At 39.4% G+C, this 12490-nt stretch overlaps 1 protein-coding gene across 4 annotated transcripts in view; it reads left to right on the forward strand.

The window, feature by feature from the left end:
- The first annotated feature begins 170 nt into the window (after nucleotides 1-170).
- Nucleotides 171-12490, forward strand: part of LOC109858117 (dihydropyrimidinase) — a 20099-nt gene continuing 7779 nt past the window's right edge. For all 4 annotated transcript variants that reach the window (XM_020435055.1, XM_020435050.1, XM_020435051.1 and 1 more), the window contains exon 1: nucleotides 171-460. In XM_020435055.1, coding sequence (XP_020290644.1) covers nucleotides 422-460 — 39 coding nt within the window. In that variant the 5' untranslated portion in view covers nucleotides 171-421. The remainder of the gene's footprint in view (nucleotides 461-12490) is intronic.

Below are 12490 nucleotides of genomic sequence, written 5' to 3' on the forward strand. Positions count from 1 at the left end.
TGTTACACGCACGCGATCTTCTCGTTGCATTTCCATCTTGTTTTCCGTGCTTCGATTTTGCCGCGTTTTGCCGGACGCGTCGATTTCGATTGGTCGAAACGAGGGAGGTCTGAAGTTCACCCTCGAAGTCGAGTGGTGCGAAAGAACGACATCGTACGCGAACGCGCCAGGGCGTCGCGTCAGTCGCATTCAGTCGATCGTACAGTTGCGATCGTTGTGTTCCGGCTTGCGTCTTCTCTCGGTTCTCCGCTTCTCTCCTCCGCTCGCGCCAAACAGGAAAGTGAGCAAAAATCCAACGCGCGTGAAAAGCGAACACACAGCGCCGATTTCGTTTGCGGAGAGCAAAACTGAACACCCCGTCTAGGAATAAAAGCATCGCGATAGTCGCCGGCGCGTGAAACGCAACACACAAGTCTGCAAGATGAGCACTCCGGTGAAGAAGGTGCCCATTCATCTGCAGGTGAGTGATACAGTTCGGCGGCGTCCGGCACCTGTAAACTTTTCGCAGAGAGACCGGTTTTTTTTTTCTCGCGGCGGAAAAAAACAACGGCGTTATTTTTATCCGCGTTGCGTGACGCTCGCGCGAAGCTCTGCTCTTAGACGAAGAGAACGAGGGATACGATAGATCGCAATGATAAATTGTGAGAGAACATTTGAGGATGAGTTTCTGAAGAGAGTTTCCAACGAATTGTCGTTGTCGATGTCGATTCTTTGCGTTTTAATACCGGCACGTATCGCGACGCGCGAGAATCGTCAATGGCGCCAAATCTCAGAACAGGTTCCATTTAAAACGTAACGCGCGTAAATTTTAGAGTAATTTTTTTTCTAATAAAAACACTATAATGAAAATTTGTATGTTAAAAATTTCGTGTATTTGTAAAATGATCACGCGAGATAACAAAAATCGAGTTCTTCGTGAATTTTCCAGCGCTCCGCGAAAGAGATAAGATAAGATCATGAAAAATTCAAGTTCCACCCTTTTTTTTTTCTAATTCGAGATCGAATTCGTCATTGCCGATCACGTAACGAATATTAAACGACACACGCAAATAACAACACATTGATCCTCATTTGAAACAATTTTTGCAGCACAGTTTTTGTCCCGAACAAAACTCGACAAAAAATCAAAACAATTTTTTAGATCGCGAGCTCGCGTTCTTTTGTTTCATGTGTGCGAACACATGCGAACGATTTTGTTATGACGGTGATATTTCTGAGTTCGAGTTTTTCTCACCGTGAGAATTCAAGCTGAATATTATATGTTAGCTGAATATAATATCATCGGGGTCGAAGGATTTCTTCGAGCAACTTGGGGATTGAAGGACTTGTTGCGTTATAACATTGTTTGACGCTAAGTCTGCGATTAACTCGATTCTTGTTTGGCTTTTCTCAAGTAGCTCCGCAGAGTTCACTTCACCAACTTCTTTGCATACTTCACTAAATGTAGAAGCGAGCCTCGTTCGTCTCTCCAAATTTTATTGTTCTCGTAAGCAGGTGGCGAAAATTCGGTATTTCATTATTTTCAGAATAATTACTTTAAAGAGAGACAGAGTCTCTATTAGCAAACTAAGAAATTTACTTTTTTTATATACAAATATATTTTAATTTAAATTGAATTTTAATTTTATACGTATATGAATTAATATATATATATATATATATGTATCTTAATTATATTAATTATATAAATCTTAATTATATAAATATAAAATTAAGAATAGAGAATATTTGCGCGATTTTTTTCTAGCAGCCGACGTTGACGTAAAAGAGAGATCTTCGTTATTTGTCTTGCCAACATAATTAATTGGCATATGGAATAAACAACTATATCGCGTGTGATAAGAAGCACTATCGCGTCCTTTGCTCCCTACGCGGAGGACTTGTTGCAGCCGCCGGTCGGTCGATAAGTAGGCGCTGCTGAAACTCGAAGCGTGTAATATCACTGCTTATATGCAGCAATCTGCAGCGATAAAACCGTTGATAAGAGAGAAGCAGATACATATATATATATTTATAGTTTCGCACTTTTAGCCAATATACCGGTTGATAGCCGATACATATCTCCCACCAACGAAACGATTTTAATCGTCTCCACGGGGAGAGACGATTTGCAATTTCTCATTGCATGAGAGACTTTTGCGCAAAGCCGTTTATCTTATTGAGGCTATCGCTCGCATACAAAATGAGATAATCGCGCGTTTAATCAAAATCGCGTCTATTTAAAATACTCTAGATAAAAATAATCCTCTCATTTTTTCGAGTTATCGCGCATCATCGAATGAGATATCGCCTTCGATTTTTCGATGTCAACGGCACGATTTATTTTCTGCTCGCATATCGCACCTCTTCGATCGACAGATAATTTTTTACGACTTGTTTTATTGCGTGTAATACATTTATAGAAAGTTTTCGAAGATACGGTATCAGCGTTTTTGTTTTGCGAGACAAAACGAGCCGCTTCGCCGAATTTCAAAGTAAACGAAATTATTTGTTACACATAATATCTAAAGAGAAGTTTCGCAATTGTAATCAAGTCTCGATATCGGACTTATATATTGCAAAGTCTCGTAAACACCCTCCGAAGCGCTCGGTAATTATCGCGCTCGTTCAATCGAGACCAAAGAGTCGCAATCAATTCTTCAATCCGGTTCGAGAAACTCGAATCGGACACGACTGTGTAAATATCTTCGGGGTTTCGGAACAAAAGTATACTTGAAATGTATTCATGATTACGAAAATAATTGAAGAACGCACTCTTGGCACATCTCGCTTTTCGCTTTCCAGTCTCTGTGTCGTTAATGACGCGATTGATTTCTGAATTCCTTCGTAAATATATTACCAGTAAGATTTGACGCGAGGTGGATATATATTACGTTACGGTCAACGTAACACCCACGTGAAGTTGGCCCCCCAACATTAAAAAAAAAAAACTTTTTTTATGTCAATCGTTTGCACATTGTTTGCACAGTTTGGCACACTTCGATTTTTCGTTTGCACACCGCTCAATCAAAAGTTATATTTAAAAAAAGTTTCGGGGGGCCAATTTCACGATAGCCCCCCAACTTTGTCCAAATTTGTTTTGAAACTTCTTAATGGATAGATTTTCGTTTGCACATTACAAAAATACCTGATATTTTGTTTGCACACNTCTACTTTCAAACTTATGGGCAAATTTATAAATAAACGTCGTCTATAGCAATATACCTAAAACTTGGTAAAATCTATTTTAAAAATTGATTAATCGATATAATTTTGTTTGCACATTTCAAAAACAATCGATATTTCGTTTGCACATCAACCGTTTACCACTTAGAAGCAATAACAAACGTGACGGGGGGCTAACTTCACATTTTGAATGATGTGCTTCAAAATCTATGGAATTCAGATTCAAACCTGTGTAATCGATAGCATTTTGTTTGCACATTTCGAAAACATTTGATATTTTGTTTGCACATCAACCGTTTACCACTTAGAAGGAATACCAGTCGTATCAAAAAACCAAACTCTCATTATGACTAAAGATTCTCCAAAATCTATGAAAATCAGCTTAAATCCTGTGTAATCGATAGCATTTTGTTTGCACATGTCGAAAACAATTGATATTTTGGTTGCACATCAACCGTTTACCACTTAGAAGCAATAACACTCGTGTCGTAATACCAAAATCTCGTTTTGATTAAAAATGCTCCACAATCTATAGAATGTATGGTGAAATTTGAGTAATCGATAGAATTGCGTTTGCACAGTGCAAAAAAGTTGTTAGTTTGTTTGCACATCAGTTGTTTCAAGCTTATAAACAATAAAAATTGTGTCGGGCAGCGAACTTCACGGTTTGATTATAGTTGAATTATAGATAAATTGATTATAGATAGATAAATTATAGATAAATTGATTATAGATAAATTCCATAGATTTTGAAGCACATTAGTCAAAATGTGAAGCTGGCCCCCCGTCATGATATTTATTGCTTCTAAGTGGTAAACGGTTGATGTGCAAACGAAATATCGACTATTTTCGAAATGTGCAAACAAAATGCTATCGATTACATAGGTTTGAAGCTAATTTTCATACATTTTGGAGCATCTTTAGTCACAATGAGAATTTGGGTTTTCGATACGACTGTTATATTGCTTCTACGTGGTAAGCGGTTGATGTGCAAACGAAATATCAACTATTTTCGAAATGTGCAAACAAAATGCTATCGATTACACAGGTTTGAATCTGAATTCCATAGATTTTGAAGCACATCATTCAAAATGTGAAGTTAGCCCCCCGTCACGTTTGTTATTGCTTCTAAGTGGTAAACGGTTGATGTGCAAACGAAATATCGATTGTTTTTGAAATGTGCAAACAAAATGCTATCGATTACACAGGTTTCAACCTAAATTCCATAGATTTTGAAGCACATTAGTCAAAATGTGAAGCTGGCCCCCCGTCATGATATTTATTGCTTCTAAATGGTAAACAATTGATGTGCAAACAAAATATCGATTATTTTCGAACTGTGCAAACCAAATTCTATCGATTACACAGGTTTTAAGCTAATTTCCACAAATTTTAGAGCATCTTTAGTCATATAGAAAGTTTGGTTGTTTGATACGACTGGTATATTGCTTCTAAGTGGTAAACGGTTGATGTGCAAACAAAATATCAAATGTTTTCGAAATGTGCAAACAAAATGCTATCGATTACACAGGTTTCAACCTAAATTCCATAGATTTTGAAGCACATTAGTCAAAATGTGAAGCTGGCCCCCCGTCATGATATTTATTGCTTCTAAGTGGTAAACGGTTGATGTGCAAACGAAATATCGATTGTTTTTGAAATGTGCAAACAAAATTATATCGATTAATCAATTTTTAAAATTTTTAAAAGATTTTACCAAGTTTTAGGTATATTGCTATAGACGACGTTTATTTATAAATTTGCCCATAAGTTTGAAAGTAGAGGTGTGCAAACAAAATATCAGGTATTTTTGTAATGTGCAAACGAAAATCTATCCATTAAGAGGTTTCAAAACAAATTTGGACAAAGTTGGGGGGCTATCGTGAAATTGGCCCCCCGAAACTTTTTTTAAATATAACTTTTGATTGAGCGGTGTGCAAACGAAAAATCGAAGTGTGCCAAACTGTGCAAACAATGTGCAAACGATTGACATAAAAAAAGTTTTTTTTTTTTAATGTTGGGGGGCCAACTTCACGTGGGTCAACGTAACTCTCTCGATGTGATCGATACGGGAGGATAAGAATCGCGACGTTTAAGTAATGCTTACATCGCGGTATATTGTGTATTAGAAGGTTTTTGTCGCATGTAAAGTCGCATTGTCGCGAGGCACCGATTTAGAAAATGTAGGTCGACAATCGCGGATGCCTTACACACTGTGCACGTCTCTACGTTGCACCGACGTCAATAATAGGAAAATAATAAAAAAATAAAAAGAAATACATTAAGTGTGTATCGACGAGCTATTATTAGGCCGCGCGTTTCGCATTTCGATATCTGGATTAGCAAACCGTTGTTATCGCGCGCGCGCGTACGCTGCAAAATGCGACGCAGCACTAAATTGCGGGATAGGAAACGCGATTGCCGTAACGTGTGTGTGTCGCATTTCTCGTAAACGAAAAACGAAAGTAGTGTCGCATCGCGGGACAAGGTTGCTGTCTCTTATTGATCCGAAGCCTCCCGGCGCCAGCCGGTGGCACTTCAATTCTAAGATGAAACTGTATCGCGAATCTCACCACAGTTGTGTCTTTACACGAAAGCCGGAAAAAAAAAAACAAAGAGACGTAACTTTTCTCTCTAAATTGTCACCTCGCGCGAACGTTCGATTTGAGATTTTTTTTCTGTTTTTAGCAGTTCGTCTTTTTTTCCGCAACGCTTGCAAGTCGCTGCGTTTTCGAGCAGTCGATAAAAAAAGAAAAATTGTGTGTGTTCTTTCGGATCATTTGTAATATATGTTTTCAATGCGCCGCGAGATTGCGCCGTGTTTAAAATTCTATCTCTCGATGGGATATTAGCGGGTTGCGTTTAATTAGCACGTGCCAGTTAGCGTCAATTGAAGACAAAAAAGCTCTCATCCTCTTTCTCACCGATTCTGCAAACGGAACAACGAAACGTACCGTTAGGAATCAAGAGTATTATCGCTCAAGCACTAACTGTATTTAATCACAGCGCGATTTGTTAGAATCTAGATCTCTAGAATGTTTCGTCTCTCTTCGTCAATTTTTTAGACGCGAAATTGCGCGCTAATTTCAATTAAAAAATCGCTAGAACATCTTTTGACTCTCAATTCCCTCAATTCGGATATTGGTTCTGTTATTGGATTCCATCGCGAATGCGGAAAACTCGAAAATTCGCACGTGACACGCCTCGATGCTTTTCTCGACTTCTTCGTATAACGCGCAGCTCTATGTAAACTCGAATATCGACCAGAAAAGTTATTGTCGCGCAACACTTTGAGTCGAGCGCTTGTTGAGAAATGACATTCAGCATTTTTCTGAAAATTGAAGGACAGGAGTGAGACAGAAGAGAAATTATTCGAGATTTGAAGACTATCACAAAAAAAGAGAAGAGTACCGAAAGCTTTTAAAGTCTCTCTTTCTCTCTCTCAGATCAGTGACGGAGAAAAAAAATACAATGTTGAAAAGGGAAAATCGTACGGCACTGTGACGCAACCAGGAGCAAGCTTGAACGCGCGGGGTGGACGCTCGGCGGGGCGAATCAATAGTTCGTCGACTCGTCGGGCTCGCGACCTAATGTCGAGAAAACTGCCAGGCGTTATGTTTAGCATACATACATACATACGTTTGCGACACCTTGCAAACAGACGGTTCGGTTTATTTTTCTCGATACGACGAGTCGTTTCGGATGTGACAAGAGACACCGCGACTTTCCGCGAGAGCGAAGATGAACAACTTACGGAGATCATCGTCGCGCTCCCACGATCTTCGGCGAGAGAATTCGTTACGTTACAACGAGAAATAACAAATTAGTCGCATTTGACTGAGAAACGATTATCCGACAAGCTTTTNTTTTTTTTTTTTTTTTTTTTTTTNTNTTTGTGATAATTTCGCGAGCGCAAACAAAGGTGCGGTTGCAGCGACATGTGCCGCTCGCTCGCGACGACAGGCGTGTAATAATGTGGAAGGCGTGTGTAATTAATGAGAACTGGCCCGGTTCTCTAATTCTCATGTTACTTCGGTATCTCGTGACATGTTTAACTCGTTCGAAGAGCGTGTTACACTTTTTTTTTTTTTATTATGCTTATACAGCAATTAATGTAAGAAACGTGTATCTTGTAACGTACGTATCGTCTAATTGCAACGCTTCAAGAAGTGTGAAAGAAATTTATAATGACTTTTTTTTTTTTTATCGCAAGTAAAAACTAATCGCACGCTACTTTCCGCGCGCGATTTGCGTCAAATTACCATCTTCTGAATTCTAATCGTAAAATCAGTCCACAATTATAATATAAAATAATCAGAAAAAAAAAGCAACTATTAATAGGTGAGGAGTTCCGTCGAGAGATAACATCTCTCGCGCTTTAAACACAATGTTTCTCAGTTTTATATTGTTCAATTTACAATCTTTTATCTCTTGACAAATTTATTCTATATTTTATACTAATTGCCGACTGATTTTATGATAATTTCTAATACAAGTATATTGAAAAGAATCTAAAAACAAAAGATCAAAACGAATAAGTAAATGTTAATTATAATTCGAGATTAATTAACGTATCAACATCCTCGTTTGTCTTTATATATTGACCTTTTTATCATTTATATCGATTAGAAATTTAATAAAGTTTTTACTTCTGAATGTCCTAAAAATAGAGCATTAACTCAGAGTCGAACGTTTCATTTACGACGGAACACATTTTACGATTTCAACGATTAATATATGTACATATATATATATATATATATATATATTGCAAAAATCGAAAGCGACACATATGGCCTTCGAAGCATATCGAAGTATCATCATTTTCGTCAGGTGTTTATCTCGCTCTGCTTCCTCCCTCCGGGAGATCTTTCTATTCTTAGCGCTTTATTTATTCATTGTTGATCGCGCGGTAATTTCGCGCCTGCCTTCCTCATCGTTTTCACGCTGATGCGGTGTTAAATTTGGCTGGCCGACGACTAAGTCGGTCAATCGAGACCCGGCATTCCTTTCTGAAACGTGAACCGCGACAGCCAGGTGTGACTTATGTCCGTCGTTTCCGGAACACGCCGTTTTCCCGTATGTGCGCAACGCGTATAACACAATAGACCCACACGTTGATCGTTCTCAGATCCCGTTCGCAGGACTTGCAGATAAAAAAACGCAGGCGGAAATTAGTTCGTAGAACACATCATCTTGATGCGCGCGCGAAATATATATACTGTTATTATTTATTGTGTTGTTTCATTGTGTAATTAAAAACTTGAAGCGCTCGGGACAAAATTACAGGATTAATTTCCTTATTAAAAACCTGCGCGCGGAGAATCTCAAGTGCAAGTTAATTTATGTCTCTGCTAATGGCAATCGCGCGCGTATGCATCTTCATTCGCGCTTCAATAGTATAGTAAACACGATCGTGGGATATAGTCCAAGGACGTTAATGATCGCGACGACAATATATACCGCTCTCTCAAAGCGATCTTTTGTGGGTTTTCTATGCGGTCGCGTGTGTTGGGCAACACACGCGTGTCCACATATACGGCATCTCTCATTGAAAAGCGAGACGCAATTATTGATACACTTGATCGACGTAATAATCGTCGGCGCACGTTTTTTCTTGCGCAATTATTGAAGTTGAGGTTCGCGCGCAACACATTTGCATGCCGCTTCGTGATTTGCGCATTTGTAAAGAATGAACTTACGTGTGAGAGTTCAAGTGGCAAAAAAAAAAAAAAAAAAAAAAATTATCTTTCTTAACACCACCGTTAGACGCTCAATAGAAATGGAATATGGTTCCTGCGAGGTTCAGATTATTTTTAGTTTTGCATTATGTAAGTTGTTATTGGAAATATATAATAATAAACAATTTCTTGCAGATTCTTTTTGTAAAGTTTTGTTTTAGTTAAACTTGTAAAAAATAAGTGGCGTTTAACGTCACGTATTAAACAAATAAAATACGTAACATATAACAATTGTTATTGTTATTTCTTACGTATTATATTCATAATCTTATATTATATTTAATCTTCACATATATTTTCTTTCGAAGTTTGAACCTAAAATACCTATTTGTGTGCCGCGCGTATCTGCATTTTATACGTCACTTCGACATGTGAGACACGCGAATGCACCAGGCAAGCAAAAATTGCACAATACTTAAAGTTGGTCGCGTGTCTTAGCGCTGTCGTAGCAAATTCGCGCCGAGGTGCTCGCCGAGCGCGAACACCTGCATCGCGACGATTTCCCCATTAACCACGATATAGATAAAAAGAGAAAGAAAAACAAAACGAGGATTTCGAGTTTCGCTCCTTAATGGTAAAAGTTAAAGAACGCGCTTTTCTATTTTTCCGCGCCGGAGAGCCTTTTAATTGTCAAGTCTTTTATGATCGAAATGGAACATCACGCGTGCGTGTCTCGAAGAAAACCAACAACATTGGCAGCCAATGATCACGCGGCGCTCTTAATTAAATCAAACTTCAATTAAATTAAATCAGCCACGCGAATCACTACAAGTTGCGTTTTTCGCAGAAGAAGAAGAAGAAGACCACGCCCGTTTTACCTTCTGGACGAAGAGCCGCGCTAAGTAATAAATATTGCAACCGAGAGTAACGGAAATCCGCTTGCGATACGTTGGTTGCACAGAGAATTTAACGCCTACCCGTGCGTTTTGCACCAAAAAAAAAAGTCTGAAATCGAGTTGCGATTCTCTCACGCGCTTTGAGCGACCTTCGCGCGAAGGGTGGCACGTTCTGACACGCCGCGGCGAATCGACGGATCTCTCTCTCTCTCTTGCGCGCGCGCGCGCGCGATTCGATCGTAAAGGAGATTATTCGCGATAAGGGATTTCGCTCAAAGCGTACGTGCCGACGAATTCGAGAGACGTATGGACGGAAAGTGTGGCGGGGCCTATTGATTTTAAGCGGAGGGTCGCATGTCTGGCTCTCGACGCAGCCCGCATTTTGCGTCGTATTAGCCTCGCAACGTGTGCCGGTCCTTTATAACACAACAATTTTTTTTTTCGCTATAAATGTAACATTAATTCAGTTAATTTTTAATTGGTCTGATGCAACATATCGAAAATAAATTTTGCAATTGTATTCTTATGCGTTTTGCAGTCGCGCGAGAGAGACTTGTGTTCTAATTATGCTCGAAATGATGTAAGAGAATAATTTTATTAATTTTTTGGTACAACTTGAAGAAAAAAATAAAGATAGAAAACTTGCGACGCGGTCAGCGTTTCATAATTGATGGACTTTTCGAGGACTTGTCGCGAGAGAGAGTTAAATCTCTTGAATGCTAATACCTCGTTTTAAGATTTAATGGAATTCTATCGCCTTCAAAGACGCTCTCGCTTGAGAAGATCTCACTTAAAAATCAGACGATGACGCCGCGTAAACGCGACATATTTTCAGCTCGTGTGGCGTCGAAAATAACCGCACGCCGATCTTCAACATATGAAACACACATGTGTTTCTCGGCCGCGGCCGAGGAAACTAATAACTACACTCCGAAGATGACAAGGTCTCTCGCCCACGTAAATTACGTCTGTGGGACTTTGAGACCGCTGTCTCCCGACACAGAAAAATCGAAGGTCGAGGTAGCCGAGTTTCTCCATTTCCCGTAAAGTCTCATCACCCATGTGTTGCCCACGCTCTGCTTTCTGTTCCACATATCCAGTTTTATATACATGTACACAAGATGTGCCGCATTAAGTGTTTAAAGAAAAATCGTCTGAATACTTTTTACGAAATATATAATAAGATAATAGAGCAATTTGAGGGAAAAATATCGAGAGAGGGGTTAAAGTGAATTAGATCACGTCGCGTTATGTATCGAATTACTACTTTCCGATAAACGAAGCGACAAAGAACCCACCAAGATCGTTGACTCATAAGCCTCGGGGCAGCGTGAAGCTTAAATGGCGCGATACCCGAAGGGTGTTCCACGGGGTGTGAAGGGTGTGTGCGAAGCTCAGCCGCAAGGGCTCGTTGCCAGGTTGGTCTCGTGGGGCGCAAAGAGGTCTAGACTTGCCGTCGTGTTTTCCGGAACGTCAGCGGCGGCGGCTCACGAAGCCTTCATCGTGGAATTTTTTATTCTTTTTTCTCGACACGCAGTCTTCATTCGCGTCATCGTCCTTTATCCAGAGAGAGGGTTGGCTTTTATGATCTCCCCCGTATGAGCGCACGGGGGCGAAAAGCACGGACGTTGCGAATCCTTTTTGAAGAGAACACGTAACTTTCGCTCGTCGAGAGTCGCGGCAGTCGCGTTTGTGTGCAAATGCATACGCGATGCACCGGTTCTTTCTTTCTTCCTCGCAATTTGTTCCTCCAAGAAGATAAAGATCGCGCACGCTGTGCGTGACGTCAGTGAGTGAAACAAAAGGTTGCAAACTAATAATACGCTGAGTTGCGTGTAATACTTTCTGATTTCGATTTATTAGCCGGTGAGTTTGTTGATTGCCAATTAAATCTAAACGTGCCGATTTGTTATCGCGATATCTGCCAAACATATCTGATCATACGTTCGCAATCAATTCGCATTGCAGTTCTTCAGAATATTATCTATGTCGACTTGATTTCGCCACAAAAGTGGGTAAGTTATTTTTACAATTGCAGTTTCCAAACGGTCAATATAAGAGCCTGATGGACACACAGGATGTTGTAAATTTTTATGTTTTGATTTGGATCTTTTCTTTGGCAGATCAAAAATCAAAATCTGAATTAAAAATATTCTGTGTTAGCTCAAACAATTCAATCATCTGTACTGTTTTACATCAAGAAAAACCACATGTCATGTGAAACGTATCAAAAGAATAAAAAAACAATGTAACAATAAATAATAGTCCAATAAAATTCCAGTGCGGAAAACTAGTCCAAAAGTAAGAAAAAAAAAAAAATAGTTGGAACGAGTTCAAGCTTCGCATCATTTCTGACACATGTCTCACGCGACACAATAATTTTTTTTTTACTATTGTTTTTAAATCGATTGTTTTTCAATAGTTCAATGTGTTGTTTAAGATACAAAATAAAATACTCTCCCCAAGTCTTCTTTCCTTTTGCCTTCCAATAACATGCCATATTGGGTCATGCGCATCGCGCATAAGTACATGCTCTAAATCCAGCATTGGCGGAAGTGCGTGAACCGTCGCGCATCGAGCGCGTTGATTGATAATGCCGTAGTACACACAGCGAAGTACGCACATTAATTGCGCATGCCGGATGTTGGAGTCAACTCGCGTTGCGCACGTTCATATCAAGGACAGGGCGAGTCACGGTCGGCGACAGTAGAGGAGTCGCTTTAAAAAAAAAAAAAAAAAAAAAAAAAA

This window comes from Pseudomyrmex gracilis, unplaced genomic scaffold, assembly GCF_002006095.1.
Source record: "Pseudomyrmex gracilis isolate BER0280 unplaced genomic scaffold, ASM200609v1 scaffold_189, whole genome shotgun sequence".
In the NCBI taxonomy this organism is placed as follows: Eukaryota; Metazoa; Arthropoda; class Insecta; order Hymenoptera; family Formicidae; genus Pseudomyrmex; species Pseudomyrmex gracilis.